General features: G+C 36.2%; 1 protein-coding gene across 2 annotated transcripts; it reads right to left on the minus strand.

Annotated features, from left to right (window-relative positions):
• Nucleotides 1-5032: 5032 nt before the first annotated feature.
• Nucleotides 5033-13924, minus strand: CENPW (centromere protein W). Of its 2 annotated transcripts, XM_012777487.2 has the most exons (3): nt 13602-13918; nt 8378-8491; nt 5033-6313 (listed from the first exon to the last, which is right to left on the minus strand). In XM_012777487.2, exons 1-3 carry the CDS (start codon nt 13725-13727, stop codon nt 6287-6289), a joined length of 267 nt encoding a protein of 88 aa, XP_012632941.1. In that variant the 5' UTR covers nt 13728-13918; the 3' UTR covers nt 5033-6286. The 2 variants fall into 2 exon arrangements, with proteins under 2 accessions (XP_012632941.1, XP_012632943.1); XM_012777489.2 differs by lacking the exon at nt 5033-6313 and having other exon boundaries at nt 8374-8454; nt 13602-13924.
• Nucleotides 13925-18320: the final 4396 nt, after the last annotated feature.

The raw sequence follows: 18320 nt of genomic DNA on the forward strand, positions 1-18320 counted from the left end.
CTATTATATGTGATGAGTCACTTTTCCCTTGCTGCTTTCAAAATTCTTTATCCATGACTTTTGGCAATTTGATTATATGTCTCAAAGTAGTCTTCTGTGGGTTGATCCTGTTTAGAATTTTTGAGCTTCATAAATCTAGATTTCCATTTCCCTCTCAAGATTTGAGGAATTCTAGGCCATTATTTAAATAATCTTCTTGCCCTTTTCTCTTCTCTTAAAAGGATAAATCCTATAGACTTTCTTCACTCTTTTTCAAGCTTTTTTCTTCACTGACTAGACGATTTCAAATGACTTGTCTTTGAGTTTACTGATTCTTTCTTCTTGATGAAGTCTGCTGTTGAAGCTCTCTTGCCTTTTTCATTGATTTGTTGTATTCAGAATTGTCAGGCAATTTGTAGATAACCAATCCTTTGGGATCAGTTATTGAAAAATTATATTCCTTTGGTGCTATGTTTCCTTGATGTTTTTGTTTCTTGTATCCCAGTGTTGATGTCTATGCATTTGAGGACACAGTCACCTCTACTAGATGTCACAGACTGGCTTTACCCATAGATAAAGTAAAAGACTCTTACCTATGGGTGGATGTGAAGACTCCGGGGGGCACAGGGTCAGCTCCAAAGAGTGTACAATGGCCTAGTCTCTATGAAGCTGTCATCTGAGAGCACCATCAGTGAAGGATGCAAGGGGCCTCAGCTGTAACAAAGGCTGTTGGGTCCTCCTGTACTTTTTCCCCCCATGGGAGTGAAGGGTTATAACCAAGGCAATGCCTCTTCAAATTGGTCTAAAGAACAGGCAAATTCATGTTTGCATCCAAAGTGCACTAGCATGCAGAGCAGCTACATAGCTGAGATCTGAAGTGTGCACACACATACAATGGCAGTGGCACTGGTGTCTGATAAAGGGACACATGAAGAAGCTACAGAGTCTGAGGTCTACAGCACAGGGTGTATGAAGTGCTTATGGCATCAGCACACATGGGCTACAATGACATTGCTGTTTGAGGCATAGGCATGAAGAGAACAGCCCTGGAGCCAAGGTCTTAAGCATGAGCATACATAGAACCAACTGCAGCTCTAGGGTATGCACATAATTGCTGGGGAATGGGAAATTAGCAAAATAAGCCCTTGGGTGGCAGTTTGGGCTCTGCCTTAAGGGATAAGGAGCAGTACATAGCACCAAGGGTCCTGAGCAGCCATATCAGCTGGGGTCAGCACTGGCAAAGACTGCAAGGCAAGTCCTTGGTGGCAAAATCTGTGGTTGTCCAGTGATGACAAGGGCTACTGAGGTCCTCTTGCTCTCCTTTTCCCATGTGGGAGGAGATCATGTAGAAAGGATTCCTCTTGGTGCCAAGTTATGGTAAGCTAAGGCATGGGGTGACACAGGTATTTCCTATGCTTTTTTTATGTAGCCTTCCTCAGTTTTTGTGTTCCTCTGGGTTGCTACAGGCTTTTCACTATACTCTGGAACAGCTCTCCAAGAGACATTTTAATCAATATGTAGCTGTTTATTCCTTATTTTTGTTCAGGAGGTGGACAGCATTGGGACCTCTTGCTAATATCTCTCTCCAGGAAATTAATTTTTAAGTACATGAGAGTCTCAATTTCCTCATAAGAGGATATCCTAGAACTCTCATTTTGTTTCTGAATTGTGCTAAACAATTATAATTAAGTAATTAGACAATATAGAGAAAATCTTTATTAAATATACTATCATCAAGTTTAAAAAAAATTAATTCAGAGGCAACTCTATGTCAGAGACTTTGCAGAATACTTCAAAACTCTAAGGAAAGCAGAAGTACAAATTACAAGTTAAGCAGAACAAAATTCTGGTGATTTACCTAGGAATCAATGATTTAAATATTTAAAATTGTTCCAAAGCTAAAGTTGTAGATGGAATTATATATACAATATATCTAAATGGATTTATGAATCATTAATTAGGGTTCTTAAATCTATCTACCAACCAGAAAAGCAGTACACTGGGCATTTTGGCATTCATTAAAACTAAATATATAAAACCCCATCAAATAAATTTCAAACTGACATTGTGGTTACTGACATCACAATTATATTACACAATTATCAAGTACATACATTTCTTTTTTTCTATTTCATATTTATTGAGAATAAAATAATTCACTTAGATGTTGACAACTTCCCTGAAGTGTTTTTCTTAAATATTAGATTAGGACTTTCACTTTCAAGACAATGGAGCAGATATACTTTCCCTATTCCACCTCCGAAGTTCAGTTAAAAACTTTAGAATATAGGTACATAAAAAACAAATTTTAAAAGACTGAAAAGTCTAGAGAAGGTACACTGGCTGGGAACCTGGGACCAACAGAACAACATAGTGATGAGTTTACCCGGGCTTTCTTTTTGCCTTTTATATCCCAGCTGGCAACTCAAAAAGCACCAATAGGCACAGGCAAAACAACAAATTTTTTAAAGTACCAAGAAAAGCCTGCTCTAACCAAAAACAAGGAGGCACCCTAGCATGACCATAAAACTTAGATAATTACCACCCTATTCCAACCAAACACTACAGGAAAAAATACTGCAGTCCTCATTCCCCACCCCCATCAGCAAAGGCCAAGTAGAGAGCCTAGACTTCTACTCTTGCTAGGCTGTGATAAGGTACCCCACTCCTCCTCTCCCCTCAGGGTGGTGTCACAGAAAGCCAAGTAAGCAGCTGGGAATTTCATCCGGAACCCAAAATTTCATCCATACATGGCAGTAACTGTGCAATAACAAGGCACCCCGTACCCTCTTTGTTGGGAAGGGTCACAGACTACTGGAGAGGCAAGACTTTCACTACCACTCAGCAGTAATGAGGCTAAGCCCTCATAGTCTCAGCAAAGACTACATAAGGAGCCTGGTATTCCACTCTCATGCTATATTAATGAGGAACCCCTTCCCCTCCCCACTAGGTGTTATCAGAGAGGCCATAATACAGTCAGGGCTTTTCACTACTGGTCAGTAATAACAAAACCACCTTCCCACATCAGTGTAATATAGGTGGGGAGCAATAACAATATCCCCTTCCCTCCCCATTCCAACCAGGATAACAAAAGCCTAGTGGGAAAACTGAATTCCCACCTCTCCCCAGCAATCACAAAAAAGGAGCTCCCTCCCCTATCACCAGTTGCCAATGGAGTCTAAATGGAGAACCTGGACTTCCACACCCACTGAAAGTAACAAGGCAGTGCCACCATTCATGTACCAGAATGTCAGAGGAAGCCTGCAATAATGTAAGATTTAAATGATTCAAAGTCATATATACCTAAAATATCCAGCTTTCAATCAAAAATCACTCACAATACCAAGAATCAAGATCTCAAACTGAATAAAGACAATCGACAAACGTCAATAGGGTATCATAGATATTGATCAAAGATTTCAAAGAAGCTGTCATAAAAATGCTTTCATGAGTAATTATAAACACATTTGAAACAAATGAAAAAATACAAAGTCTCAGCAAAAATATAGAAGATATAAAGAAGAAACAAGTAAGACTTTGAGAACTAAATAATAACTGGGGGGGAAAAAAAAACCTCAATGGGTCAACAGCAGAATGGGGAAGATAGAGGAAAGAATCAGTGAATTAGAAGACAGAACATACAAACTACCCAATCTGAAAAACAGAAAACAGACAAAAAACCAAGGTCTCAAGAATTTGTGAAATTATAATAAAAGAGCTAACCTTTGTGTCATAAAAGTCCCAGAAAGAGAGGAAAAAAAGAAAAAGGCTACAAAGTATTCAAAATCATGAGTGAAAACATCCCAAATTTGGCAAAATATATTAACACAGAATGAACTCAGAATAGAAGGTAACCAAAGAAATCCATGACAAGACAAATCATAGTCAAATTTCTAAAAACAAGAAAAATCTTGAAATCAGCCAGAAAGAAGTGATGCAACATTTTTCAAATGCTGAAAGAATTATCAACACAGAATTATATAACCAGCAAAACTATGCTTCAAGAATGAAGAAGAAATCAAAACATTATTAGGTGAAGGAAATTAAGAAAATAAAAGGAAGTTCTCTAAACAGAAGTGAAATAATAAAAGTAAAAACTACAAAACCATGATGAAGAAATCAAAGATGTAAATAAATGAAGAAATATTACACATTCAGGATTAGAAGAGTCAACATAGCAAAGATGCAATTATCCCTAAATTGATACATATGTTTAATTCAATTCCTATCAAAATCCCAGCAAGATTTTTTTTCTACATATAGACAAGATTATTCTAAAATTGACACAAAGGAACTAGAATAGACAATCTTGAAAAAGAATTGAAAAGAGTAATCATTAGAAAAACAAACCTCCCAAGTAGAAAACAGATAAAAAGACATGTACAAACATTTTACCAAAGCAGATATACAGATGGAAAGGAAGCAGATGAAACTATGTTCAACATCATTAGCTATTATGGACTGAAATGTTTGTGTTCCCCAAAATTCATATGTTGAAACCAAATCAACAATATATGGTATTAGGAGGTGGAAGTTGGGAGGTAATTGGGTCATTAGGATAAAGCTCTCACAAGTGAGATTAATGCTCTTATAAAAGAGACCACAGAGAGTTCTCTAATGAGAAGTCAGTACTCTATAACCCAGAAGAGGACCCACACCAGAAATGGACCATGTTGGCTCCCTGATCTTAGACTTCCAGCATTCAGACTGTGTGAAACAAATTTCTGTTGTTTATAAGTTAACCAGTCAATAGTACTTTTTTCTAGTAGACTAAACTAAGACATTAGCTATTAGAAAAATGCAAATTAAAACCATGATGAGACACAATCCTGTCAGAACAGTTAAAATAATACAAAATATTTGAGAATATTGAGAAAGTGGATCTCTCATATAGTGCTAATGAAAATATAAAATGTTACCACCACTCTCAAAAATTGGCCATTTCTTTTTTGAAAACTAAACATATGCTTATCATTCTACCCACAATCAAACCCCCAGGCATTTATTCCAGAGAAATAAAAATTTATGTCCATATGAAAACCTGTACACAACTGTTCATAGCAATTTTATTTGTAATACCCGAAAACTGTAAATAACCAAAATGTCCCTCAATAAGTGAATAGTTATACAAACTGTGATACATCCATACTATGGACTACTGATACATGCAACAACTTGAATGGATCTCAAGGACATTATGCTAAGTGAAAAAAACCAATACCCAAAAGTCATTTCTTATGATTCCATTTATATGACATTCTTAAAATGACATTACAGACATGGAGAACAGGTTGCAGTTGCCAGGGGATAGGGATAGTGGTCAGGGTGGGGAATGTGGTAGGCTAGGTGTAATTATCAAAGGATAGCACAATGGATCTTTGTGATAATGAAATAGTTCTATGTATTGATTACAGGAACGGTTACATGAATCTACATGTGAGAAAATGGTATGGAACTACATATACATTATACCTGTATCAAATTCCTAGTTTTGATATTATGCTATAATTATATAACCACTGGGGGAAACTAGGTGTAGAATGCATCCCATCTTTCTGTACTATGTTTGCAACTGCATGTTGCAAACTATAATTACTTTAAAATACAAGTTAAAAATAGTAAATAAAAATATTAGATGATACACAATAAATTTCTAAATGATTCCTTTGGGGGGAAAAACACCTATTAAATCCACATGGTTTGAAGAAAAGAAGTTAGTTTGCATCCATAATTTCTATTTTTTTATTTTGGGAGGGAGACAGGTTTGGAAAAACGTTGCTGATGTTTGCAATCCTTCAGATGAGAAATTATATCATTACTATTGGCATGACAAAAAAGTAGATTGCTTTACAAAGGCATTAGAAAGTTAAAATTAATATTTAAAGTATACCAAGATTTGACTGTATGTTGTTTTTCCTCAGAGATTAAATTAATCCCATAGTTAATTATGGCTAAATCTAAATACATACAAACTTAATTCTAAGAAATACATCTCTTCAAGCTACTTAATATAATAAGACTATATTTTTAGTATATAAAAATGAAATATTGAAATGAAACAAATATACAGAAGCAAAATGAACTAGAGCCCACTAAAAATGAAAAGAACATAATTCTTTAAAAAGGGAAAAACAGTCCTATGTGTTTGAGATATTTCAATACTAGCAAAAACATATACAAACACACACATCCCTGAACTAGCCAATATTTTAATAATCCATAAAATTGATATGTAAAAAATGCTTTTATGACCTGTTACCACCTAAAATAATGCATCATATATTTTCAAGAATGTGTTCTTTGACTTCTAACCTCTGCTCTTCTTTAGAATTACCTGTGAGAGGGAAACAAATAAGATTCATATTATACCTATGGAAAATAAAATATAATTCCTCAACAAAAGGTTAAATAGTCCTATGTGCATAATATAAAAGAATGAATTTATAAAATCAAATGTGGAAGGTGATTAGGGAATCTTTTGCCTTACAAATTGCTTAGATTTCTTTAAAATAGTCTACCTCTCTCAATGAATGTGAAATTTGCCTAGGGTCTCAAAATCTGGTTTTACAGTCACTGCTAGACATTAATTTTTTCAATTGTAAGCCAAAATTGTCCTTATTAATGGTTTTAAACTTGAGGCTTTAAGACAATTTAGTGATTCAAGGAGTTAAAGAATGTTTTAAAATTTGAAAAGCTTATTATAAATCAGGCATTTCACAACTATAAAACAGTATAAATCCACTGCAACACTAGATTTCTTATATTCGGGCTGAAATTTTATCAATATAGACAGTAAGACTGGTCATTTCATGCTGAAAAGCTTGTAGATAGTTTTCAAAACATATAGCCTGTGGCAGAAATAAAACAAAAGGAGATTTTTAGTTGCAAAAAGGCTGGAAGCATAAAACCAGAGTATCTCAATTTTTTAGAGAACTTATCTACTCTTCTAGGTAAGTAAATAAACCTATAGTTTATTAATAAAAACAAGTTCTAACATTAAAACATACATATATATACTTTTAAGCTTTGCTTTACATGCAGAAAAATACTTACACTGACTAAAAGTCTAGAAATTTGTTGGAATGTTTATAATTGCAAGAGAATTTAAAGTCCCTAAAAAATGCCAAGGCATGAATACTTCCAGGCTTCCACAAAAGCTATCAAATAAGTCTATACCCTAGGCCAATACTACTCTATTCTACAAGATGTTTACCATGGGTACTTCAAAAGAAAATATTATGTACTCAGATGAATTTACAAAATACTGAGTATATTATGTACTCAAATGAATTTACAAAATGCTAAATTAAACAGAGTTGAACAAGGCTCCTTACTGCTCTATTTCTCATAACCTTTGATATCTTTATAAAACTATAGTCATATAAGAGTTACAAAAGATGTTAGCATTGGGAGAAACTGGATAAAGGGTACGTGGGAACGCTGGACTATTTTGACTTCTTCTTCTGAGTATATACTTATGTCACAATAAAAACATTCAAACAGGCCGGGCGCTGTGGCTCACGCCTGTAATCCTAGCTCTTGGGAGGCCGAGGCGGGCGGATTGCTCGAGGTCGGGAGTTCGAAACCAGCCTGAGCAAGAGTGAGACCCCGTCTCTACTATAAATAGAAAGAAATTAATTGGCCAACTGACATATATATATATATATATATATATATATATAAAATTAGCCGGGCATAGTGGCGCATGCCTGTAGTCCCAGCTACTCGGGAGGCTGAGGCAGAAGGATCACTCGAGCCCAGGAGTTTGAGGTTGCTGTGAGCTAGGCTGACGCCACGGCACTCACTCTAGCCTGGACAACAAAGCGAGACTCTGTCTCAAAAAAAAAAATAAATAAATAAATAAATAAATTTCTCTCCCACACCAACCTCCAGTCAACTATGGTTGCCAATTTCTCACATATTCTTACAGAAAGAAGCTCTACATATAAACAATAACACTGTGACTAATCAAGGAGATATGGTATGTTAGGTAATCTACATTAATCTGACCACAGAAGCTTTTGAGGTAGGGCATTTATTAACATATTTTGGAAATAATGTTTTTAGGAACGTATTTGGGAAACTTTGCCTTAGGCATCATAGTCTTACATTACATAAAAATACCACTGAAAAGAAATATTCTATGCTTATGTAAGAGATTTCATTCATAAGTTACTCAAATTTCAAAACAAAGTTAGAAAATAATTAGATTAATTAGGACAATTTAAAATGATCAAGACAAAAGTAAATTTTAATAAATTTCAAAGTGATATACCTTCTCAGCCTACAAGTTAGTAAACATTCATTTCTCCTAACTGGTAATAAATCAGGCAGAAGTGATGAACCAGGTCATATTTGTGAGTTAATTCTTACTCAAGAAAAGAAACTCAAATTTTACCTTTGCTGCAGCCAGTACATGCTCCTTGTTAATGATTCCACACTTATTCTCACAAGCATTTGTCCTGGACTCTTCCGCTAATCGATGAACAAACAGTAAACAGCTCAGATGGACCTTTAAAAGAAAAATCCAAGTGGATTTTTAAACTCAAACACTGATACTCGGAGATGACTTTCAAAAAATCAGTAATCCCAAAATTTATTATTGTACTATTTATTATGCTACTGTGATTAAGTCAATTAATTCTTCTATTTAAAGTTACATAGAATTCAATCTAAGTTCATCTTAGAATCTTTACAAAGAGACTTAGTCATTACAATACATAAAACAAGGTTATATAAGGTACCAAAGGCCATTAACTATAGCAATATTATAAAGCATCACTATATATCAAAACTTACATGAGATTCTATTAAGGAACAAACATTCCTATTTCTGATTCCAAATAAATTTAAATTTATAATTTAAAATTTCCAGAAAATTTTAAATTAGAATATATCAACAACTATGTTTTAGGCTATTATTCTATAACCTAAAGTCTAAGATTCCTTAATCAGATTTAACTTGAAATATTTATTCAAAAACAAATACATTTAACTGAAATTTTTAGTTTATTGAATTGAAAAGTACATGTACAAAGTCAAGATTACTAGTCATCTAACAACTATCATAAAATAATACCTACAATAAATAATCTTTAAGCTTCTTCTTAAAAATTGTTTAAGAGATAATATAAGCAGACAGTACAAAACTCAAAAGCCTATAAAGAACTATGTAAGATGTTAGCATTATGGGAAGCTGGGTGAAGGATACATGGAAATTCTATACTATTTTTGTACTTTTTGAGTCCATAATTATTTAAAAATAAAAACATAAAATAAGAAATCTACAAAAAAGTAAACTGTCAAAAGTAATTCTCTCTCCTACATCATTTCCCAGTCAACCATTTTTGACAATTTCATGCATATTCCTATAGAAACAAGCTCTACATATACGCAAGACATAATCAGGTCATACATATATGTTTGTGTATATATATATTTCCCATTACTTAATGATATGTATGTAAACAAACTCTATACTTATTTACATACATATCATTAAGTAATGATATATACAGTATCACCATCTGAATATGCACAATAACATTGCGCTAAGCATTTTACCCAAAATCACTATCAAACCAAAAAAATGCAATTTAATTGATATGTACTTTCCTCAAAAACAGTTAAGGTACACATAGTCCAAGTAAGAGAGAATATAACTTCCTATCTCAACCCTCTCCTTAAGATCATATGTAGTATTGCTTTATTATTTATATTATTGCTCACATCTTCCCCATCCTTTGCTTCTGCCAGGTGCCTGAGGGCACTACCAACTTAGATCCAATTAGATAATATCTTTAATATAGGACTTTTTTATTTACATCATAACACGCAATCTTTGTAGTTAAAACAGTTCATATCAATACTTAATATTCACTATCTCGTATACTGCACACAAACACTCCTAGTTCACTAAATGTTAAATAACTAGTAATGTAGTGTTTTAAATGCTTTATATTACACAGAAATCTTTGCTGGATCATTATACAGGTGTTTAAAAGTGTTCTAGCAATATTTGAAAAAACCAGGGGTTTGAGAATTTAAATTTAATAAGATGAAGAACCTATGGAAAGTGATAATCTTTTAGTACTTTTCTGATGCACTTTCTTTAACTCACAAGGACTCTGAGGTAAAGCAACTCAGTTCCAATTCTTTACATTATACCATGTCATTCAATTTTTAAAACTTCCCATGATATTTCTTTGGTAGCAAAAACATTCCATAATATGCCATTATTTCATCTGTTAATCTAAATTTTCTACTTCTAAAGATAAATAGCTTCCATATACTCTCAGGGTAAATTCCAAATTCCTTAACACTAAATCCCACTTGATTAGGCCCTTTCCTGTTTTATCTCTCACCTTTCTCAGCTTCAAGTTCTACACCAGGTCTTCTGAACTTCTTTCAGAAATCAAACACAACCTTGCCTCCAGGCATCCTACAGTTTGTTGGCATTCTCAAAAAGGCCAACTTTACCCAATATGTAAGGTTATAGTGATCCACATCACCTTGAACTTCCTATCCCTGTACATAACACATTATGCTGTACTTTCTCTCTTAACTGTCTTCCTCAATGTACTAGAAGGGCAAGAACTATGTCTATCCTTCTCAGCATTGTATCCCTACTGACCTTTAGTCCATTGTCCAATACACAGTAGGTAGCCAATAATTATTATTGCATGAAGATCCCTCCATATCTTCCCAAATAAGACAAAAAAATTTTTTTTTCTAATGAAACCACACTGTTTTAAGATTTAGTTCATGCCATTAACCTACATAGAATGTCCTTTCCTCTTCATGGGCAGGAACCATACATACAGAGACAAATTAGGATTACTTTTTCAGATGTCATAAAAATATTTTTTAAGCAACCTATGTCATAAAACAGTTGAGTGGCGCCACTAAAATGAACTAAAGCTTATTATTAAAATAGTCAAAACAAAAACTAGTGTCAAGGTAATTTGGCTAGGCATTCAAACTTGAAAAAGATAAGCTATTCTATCAAGAATTTACTTTGGAAAAAAAATCAGCTTGCTTGAAAGGTAAATCAAAAGATAATTTACAAAAAAATATCTATTATTTGACAGTCTCAGTTAGTTGAAAGACTCGGCCAGCCTGACTTCCTCCTTCCATTGTCATAGCACCTTTGAATTTTACACAAACCATAAGCACCCAGATATTTGTGCAGCATTCTTTTGTGACAAATATATAAGCTAACTGAGCCACAAGACAACTGAATGAGTTATTCAAATTTAACAGATGTTAACTCTCTCACCAGTACTAGCCCTAGGGATACATAATCAAATAAGGCATAAAACAAAATAACAAAAAGCCAGAGTGTAGAAGTATAAAATAACACAAAGAAATAAGTAAAATGCTAGAAATGTAAGTTAAAATCCATGTAAGTTTAAAAAATCCATGTAAGTTATCATGCATTTCCAATAATTATACTCAGAATGTTCAAGGTATTATGCTAGACATACAAAAATATGAATACAAAAAGTTCCTAATGCAAGCTCCCTGACTAGTGGAACAATCGAACCCATAAAGAAATTAAAGATAAATGTGTGACAACATTATAGAGTGGAAGATAAGACTGATCCTTTCTAAAGAGATTAAGGAAGTCTTCCCTGAAGAAGTGACATTTGAACTGAATTTTGAAAAATTATACTTTGCTTAGTAGAGTGAAGGCATCTTCAGGCAAAAGAAATATCATGCAAAAACGACAGCATAAAAGTAGATTCATTTGGGGTCAAAGATAGAGATGAGAGATAGAAAAGGAGATATGGTTCCCTACACTCAAGAAGCTGCATACTACACTGGGAGAACAGTGTTAGAGTCCCAATAGCTAAGTTATATGATGAACACTCCTACTACCATCCAAGTTCAGAAAAAAGAAGAAATCAAAACATAGTGCCTTAACTATGGAAAACTTCATGGATGATGTGGGACACCTGCTGGGTAAGATTATGAAGTATCAATGGTGAACAGAAAACCATAAAGAAAGAAACAGGGTGATACATGCCATATACAAGACAGTGAAAGAAATTGTTTAATGAAAGCCAATGAGGACATGCATAATAGCTGGTGGCTAAAAGAACTTTCTTTCCCCCACCACTGCAACTGCTTGTAATTTCAACTTTCCTTCTTTCCCATGCCACCTGGAGCCCAGCCCACCATTGAGCCCACCTGTCTATGGGTCACTTTGGGGCAAAAAGGGGAGAATGTGGGAAGACGCTAACTACTTGAGAAATTTCAACCAAACTATCTGCACCACCTGGCAGACTCCTCGATATCCTTCATCAGGTGCATTTCCTCCCCTCCATTTAGAAGCCTCACTGAAAACTCCAAAATAAACTACCTAAAAATGTTGCAAGTAAATGTCACTTTAATCCAACTCATTTGCACTACTCCACCACAACGATGGGGTAGTGTTTTGAGGTCGGAGTATAAAACATATATTGCCTTTTAAAAGAAAAACAAGATCTAAGAAAAGAACAAAAAGGAGGGCAGGAGATAGTAGTATTTTTTCGGGGGTTGGTGGGGGGAATGTTGTTTTGACTTCAGAGACCAAGTAAGGGAATCGTGGAGATAATTCTATAGCACTTTAGCAAAAAGGAGGCAACAGAGAGGCAGTGGAGAACTCAGGGAGGCTTTAGAGAAAAGAGGAGGTAGAAAAACCAATGCAGTTTAAGAACAGCTGGAATGATTCAAGGCCAAGATAATCTATGCAGTATGCCCTTATTATCCATTATTCTTTATCTTGATCTCCTGGAAATTAAGTGTCCACTTATAATGGCTCCTTTACTCAAAGAGCTCTTGTGACAACCCACAGGACGTGCTTCCTATGGTTTACATCTAGAGAAATAGTACTACAGGAATATGCGTTCCAGGCATTCAGCACATGAACTCTGAACTGATTTCAAGACAGAAACATTATTACACAGTGGTTTAGGTGGGGCCATCTATTGGGAGAGCACTATACTTGTATTATGAGTTTGGCGGTCTGGCTTAAAATTGAACTAATAGGTGTTCTATTCTTTGTCTAGGAAAATGAATTCACAGTTGAAAACATTCTACTTACAAATAAACTTTCAAATGAGCGTCCTTTAGCAAGCTGCCTGGGCAATGTGTTTGGTTAACAATGTGAAAAGAGAAGGGAGGGAGGCAAGAAGGGAGGCACTTAAAAGGCAAATAGGCAATGCCTTTAACAATAGCTAAATAAAAATGACCCAGACTGAATTCCAAAATCTATTTTTAAAAGGTTGTATCTTTCACACCCTTTACAAGTACTCTAATCACAATGCCAGAACTGTGGCATATTTTAAAACTATAAGCAGGAACCTTATGTTAGTTTTCTCCGTAAGCTGACGTGGCTAATAGTCTTTTAAAAAGATACAGATATTTACATTTCGGCGGACCGGGATACACTAAACGTCAGGAATATAAACTGACACGCTAGGTTGGGGCAAACTTACCTCGTCATTCCTGGAAATGCCTTAAACATGGGCCTGCATGAGCTATAGATTGGCTGAGGAAGGAGAAACAAGGCTCATTTCCTATAATTTCCCGTACTTTCACAGGCCCCATTCCCAGCCCGAGATGGAATGGAATCTCACCAGTAAGTCGCTGCTTTTCTCCAGACGAAGGTGAGGCTTCTGTAGCTTGAAGACCCGCTTTAGAAAGCCGCGGGGCGCCCTCCGCTTTATCTGCTTCTTCTGGGAGACTGTGGTCGAGAGCGCCATCCTCCCTGTCAGGCCGCAGCCGCCTCAGCTTCCCAGGACCTCCCCGAACTGCACACAAGTTCACCGCCACAGGGACAGCTAGAACAATCCAGCCCCTCAAACTCCTCTTCAGGACCTGAGACCCGTCCTAGCATTCAAATCCGCCGCCAACAGAGCGCGCCGGGCGCTCTGCAGTGACGTCAGCCTACGCAAGCCCCGCCCCCGGAGGCGCCCGGCTGCTGTATGTGGAAAACACCCGCGGTGGGCGGGTCCCAGACGCTCCGTGACGTCATTAAAGGGCTTCCTTTCACCTTTCCTGTATTATAGCTGCTGTATGGATCTATTTCTCCTAGGTTTCCTAGAGATGACGGGAAATTGTGGAGAGATTGGTTGGTAGACCAAAGCAGCTACACTTGTTCTCCAAGCTTTCACTCTACACTGAGCCTAATACCAATGTACTAAAAGTAAATGAATAAAAAGAAGTTTGTGATGTTTTATCAGGATTTCTAAAGGACCAGTGCCTTCCTAGCAAGGTGTGATTTTCTGATATCAACAGTTAACAATATATACTGTTAAATAATTTCATTTGACCTTATCTTAGGCTTTTTCATGATTCTAGCATTTCTTTACAAATGCTACTCCATTTAATTTTAAGGATCCTCCCTCTTAACCTTGCAGTAAGTAACTTTCCCGGATGTAGTATAAATGCTAACTCATTGAAGCCTGTGTTACTTCTCCAGCAGTTAACCTCTCTATCTTCTGTGCTACCATAGAAGTAGTTCTCAAACTTCAATGTGCATCATAATCACCTGGAGGACTTGTTAAACTATTGTTTGCAAGGTTCCACTCACAGAATTTCTCATTCACTAATCTGGGTGGATGCAAGAATTTGCATTTCTAACAAGTATAGTACTCAGGAGAGGAGACATTGGCATTGCTAATCAGAGAACCACTCTTGAGGTTGTAAACTAAAAATGCTAAGCCCTCAAGTGACTGAATGGACCCCTTCTAGGCCAAAGAGACCCCACGGAAACCTGATAAACTGAGTTCTGTGCCATGACAAGAGGCCATGCCTAGATCAGACATGCCTTATTATACCCCCTGCCTTTTGGGGTTTAGACAAAACAACTAGCCAACATAAGACTGACAGAATAGATTGTAGCAATAAGATATCAAATGATAAACAAGAACTAAGGACAAGAGAGGCAAGGGTTGAGTCATGTACTCCTACACTTAAGGAATAAACTGCTTTCTAACTACCACAAAGTTTTTCTTTAGCAGCTAAATAGGCACTGGCTTCAAGATATACAATATTAAAACAGTGTGACACTCACTGCCAAATACCCCCACAAGCCATAACTTTGATTGGACAAGAGACTGATTTCAATAACTTTCTCCTGATAAGAGAACCACTGACCATAAACTACCTCTGGCTGGTTTTATAGAGGCTACTAACTTGAGTGCCTTTGTGTCATATGTTGCATACAAGTTTGTTCAACACACACGCATCAGGACCACCTTCATGAATATTCATAGCTCCTCCTGTAACCTATTGAATACTTGGCCAACTGTTCAACTTAAGTTCCTGTCTTAGCCCTCCCGCCCTCAAAGTGCCTGTTTTAGGACTTTGGCCTAAAATCCTTACCAGCCTACCAAAATGACCACCTAGCAGGCTGTAACCCTTTAGAAGAAATAAAGTTCTCCTTTTCTAAATGTATAGATCTTGTTACTTTTTAGGTTAACAAGATCCACTGTGATTTTAATTGTAATTATTGTTAATACTATTGCTGTAATAATTATTGTGATCTCAATACCCACACAGACAATCCTTCCATTAGCTGGCCTCCCATTTATAAGACCTCCTCTCAGCCAACAGTCCTATTTTACACCATATGAGTCATTCATGTCTGTAGTCATACATGAGGCCTTGACATTACCATACTTTACCTTCCATATTCACAATTCAGTTGTCTCTCTTCAACCTCATCTCCTATATTTTGAACTCATTCTCTCCAGTTTCCCAACTCCAACAATTCTAAGATGCTGCTGAAATTACTATCCTATCTCTTTTTGTTCCTATCACCCTCCCAATCACACTCTGCACCTTATCTTCCCTCCTTTGGTCCATTATGCATCATTATAATACTCCCTAGCATTTTTCCTCAACTCTCAAGTCATTCTCTTTTTTCCTTATTCTTGCTTCACAAAACCCCAACCCTGCTTAAATTAAAACTCAATTCATTGTAAGCTTACATCTGTGCATTGATATTTACTTAAGAAAGCAATGTAGGTGGGTTTGTATCTGATCTCAATTTAAATTCATGACCACTCAAGTGGGCTCTAAGTACTGCTGCAATCCTTTGATATTTCCTAAGATCATTCATTCACCTGTTCTCTTAAAGAGTTATGTATGTTACGCCCTCTCTTCTTTCTACCCTATACTTCTCACTCTCGGTTGATGACATCAACATCGCTTCACTGAAAAAACAAAATATACTCAGAGAGACTTTCTGCATTCTCTCACCACCACATCTACCCACCAATCTCCACCTGCTCCCATGGATGAAATGCCAACCACTTGTGCCTTAGATCCCAGGCCTTTCCTTTCTTAAAAACAATTATCTGGCAATTCTCCCACCTCTTATGCTTCATGAATTTTCCTTCTTTGGCAAATTTTTTCCATCAGCACACACACATGCTATAACTTCAGTCTTTTAAAAACCCTCTCTTGATCTTTTCACTTTTGCCCTTCTACAGAAAAACTAGAAAGGGTTGGCTAAACCCAATGTCTCCAATTATTTCCTCCCATTCTCTCTTGAAATCATTGCAATCAGACTTTTGTACCTATCTCTTCACCAAAATTGTTTGGGTCAACATGACCAGTAACATGATACTTGTAAATGTCATGGTCAGATTACAGGCTTCAGTTTATTTGATCAACCAGTAATATTTGTTGGATTTTATAATTTTTTTCCTCCAAAAAAACCCCCAATTTCTTTAATTAGATATGATTCCCTTTTGGTTTTATTCTTACTTCATGGTCCCTCAGTTTCTTTTTCTGGTTCCTTATTTTCTATGTGATCTCTAAATTTTGGAGTACCTCATGACTAGGACCTCAGATTTCTCTATCTACACTTATTCCCTAAGTGTTTACATCCAGTATTATGACTTTAAATACCAAATTTACATCTCCAGCTGATACTCCTTCCTAAGCTTCAGCCATGCATATACAATCCTCCAGTGGAGTAGAATTCTAAGTCATTTTAAAGTAGCATGTCTAAAATTAGCTCTTAATCTTCCTTGCACCCCCAATCCCTATCACAGCTGGTGGTACTTCCATTCTTCCAATTACTCAGGATGAAATCCTGGAATTAGCATTAGCTCCTCTCTTTATTTCACCCCACATTCAATCTTTCAGCAAATCCTGTCAGCTCTACTTGCCGTATCTGGTCACAACTCTCCCCTTCCACTAGTACCACTCTTAGTCAACCCACCATCATCTCTCACTTGGATTATTTCAATACCCTCCTGAGTATGTCTCAAGTCTGTTTCTGTTTATTGTCAAAAGAATAGCTAGATTTAACTCAGATTATGTCATCTTTTTTTCTGAAACTCCTCCAGTTACTTCCCATCTCCCTCCAAATAAAAAATACAGTCATCACAATGACTTTTGAGGCCTTACCTTGCCCTCCAAGTGCACACACCCTTTCAAACATATAATTAACTTTCTGACCTTATCTACTGCAATTTAGCAACTCACTCTTCTCCAGCTGTATTAGTCTCCTTGATCTGCAATGGTCTGGATGTTTGTGCCCCCACAAATTCATATGTTAAAACCTAATCAACAATGTAATGGAATTAAGAGATGAGGCCTTTAGGAGATGATTAGATCTTGAGCACAGAGTCTCCTTATAAAAGAAGCTCCAGATAGCTGAGTTCTCTTTCCCACCATGTGAGGACACAGCTATAAGGTACTATTTATGAACCAGAAAGAGGGCCCTCACCAGAACCATGCTGACACCTTGATCTTAGACTTCCCAGCTTTCAGAACTGTGAAAGATAAATTTCTGTTACTTATCAGTTCTATGGTTTGAAAGTTTCCTCCAAAGCTCATGTTAAAACTTAATCTCCAATGTGGCAGTATTGAGAGCTGAGGCCATAAAAAGGTGATTGGGTCATTAGGGCCCTCCCCTCATGGATGGATTAACCATTTATGGATTAACAGGGCAATGGATTAATGAGTTATCATGAGAAGGGAACCAGTGGCTTTAAATAATAAGAGGGAGAGAGACCTGTGCTAACACACTAGCATATTAGCACATTCAGCCCCCTCACCATGTGATACCCTTGTTCCCTAAAATTCATATAGTTTCAGCTTTGGGGCTTCAGGAACAGAGAAGTTCCCATTTTTAGTAATTCTATGGAAGAAAATTGGTTTGGAACCTAGAAAAATTTAGAATGTAATCTAGTCTACAGGTAGATAACAAGAACTTGAAAGCAATGCACACAGCTACAATCTAGTAACAGGTGCATCATAGCTTTTCTTTAGCAATGTAACTTTTTTGACTTATTGATCACATAGAAATCACAGTTGTAAAAACCTCTTGATGCTAG

The sequence above is a fragment of the Microcebus murinus genome, chromosome 5 (assembly GCF_040939455.1).
Source record: "Microcebus murinus isolate Inina chromosome 5, M.murinus_Inina_mat1.0, whole genome shotgun sequence".
NCBI lineage: Eukaryota > Metazoa > Chordata > Mammalia > Primates > Cheirogaleidae > Microcebus > Microcebus murinus.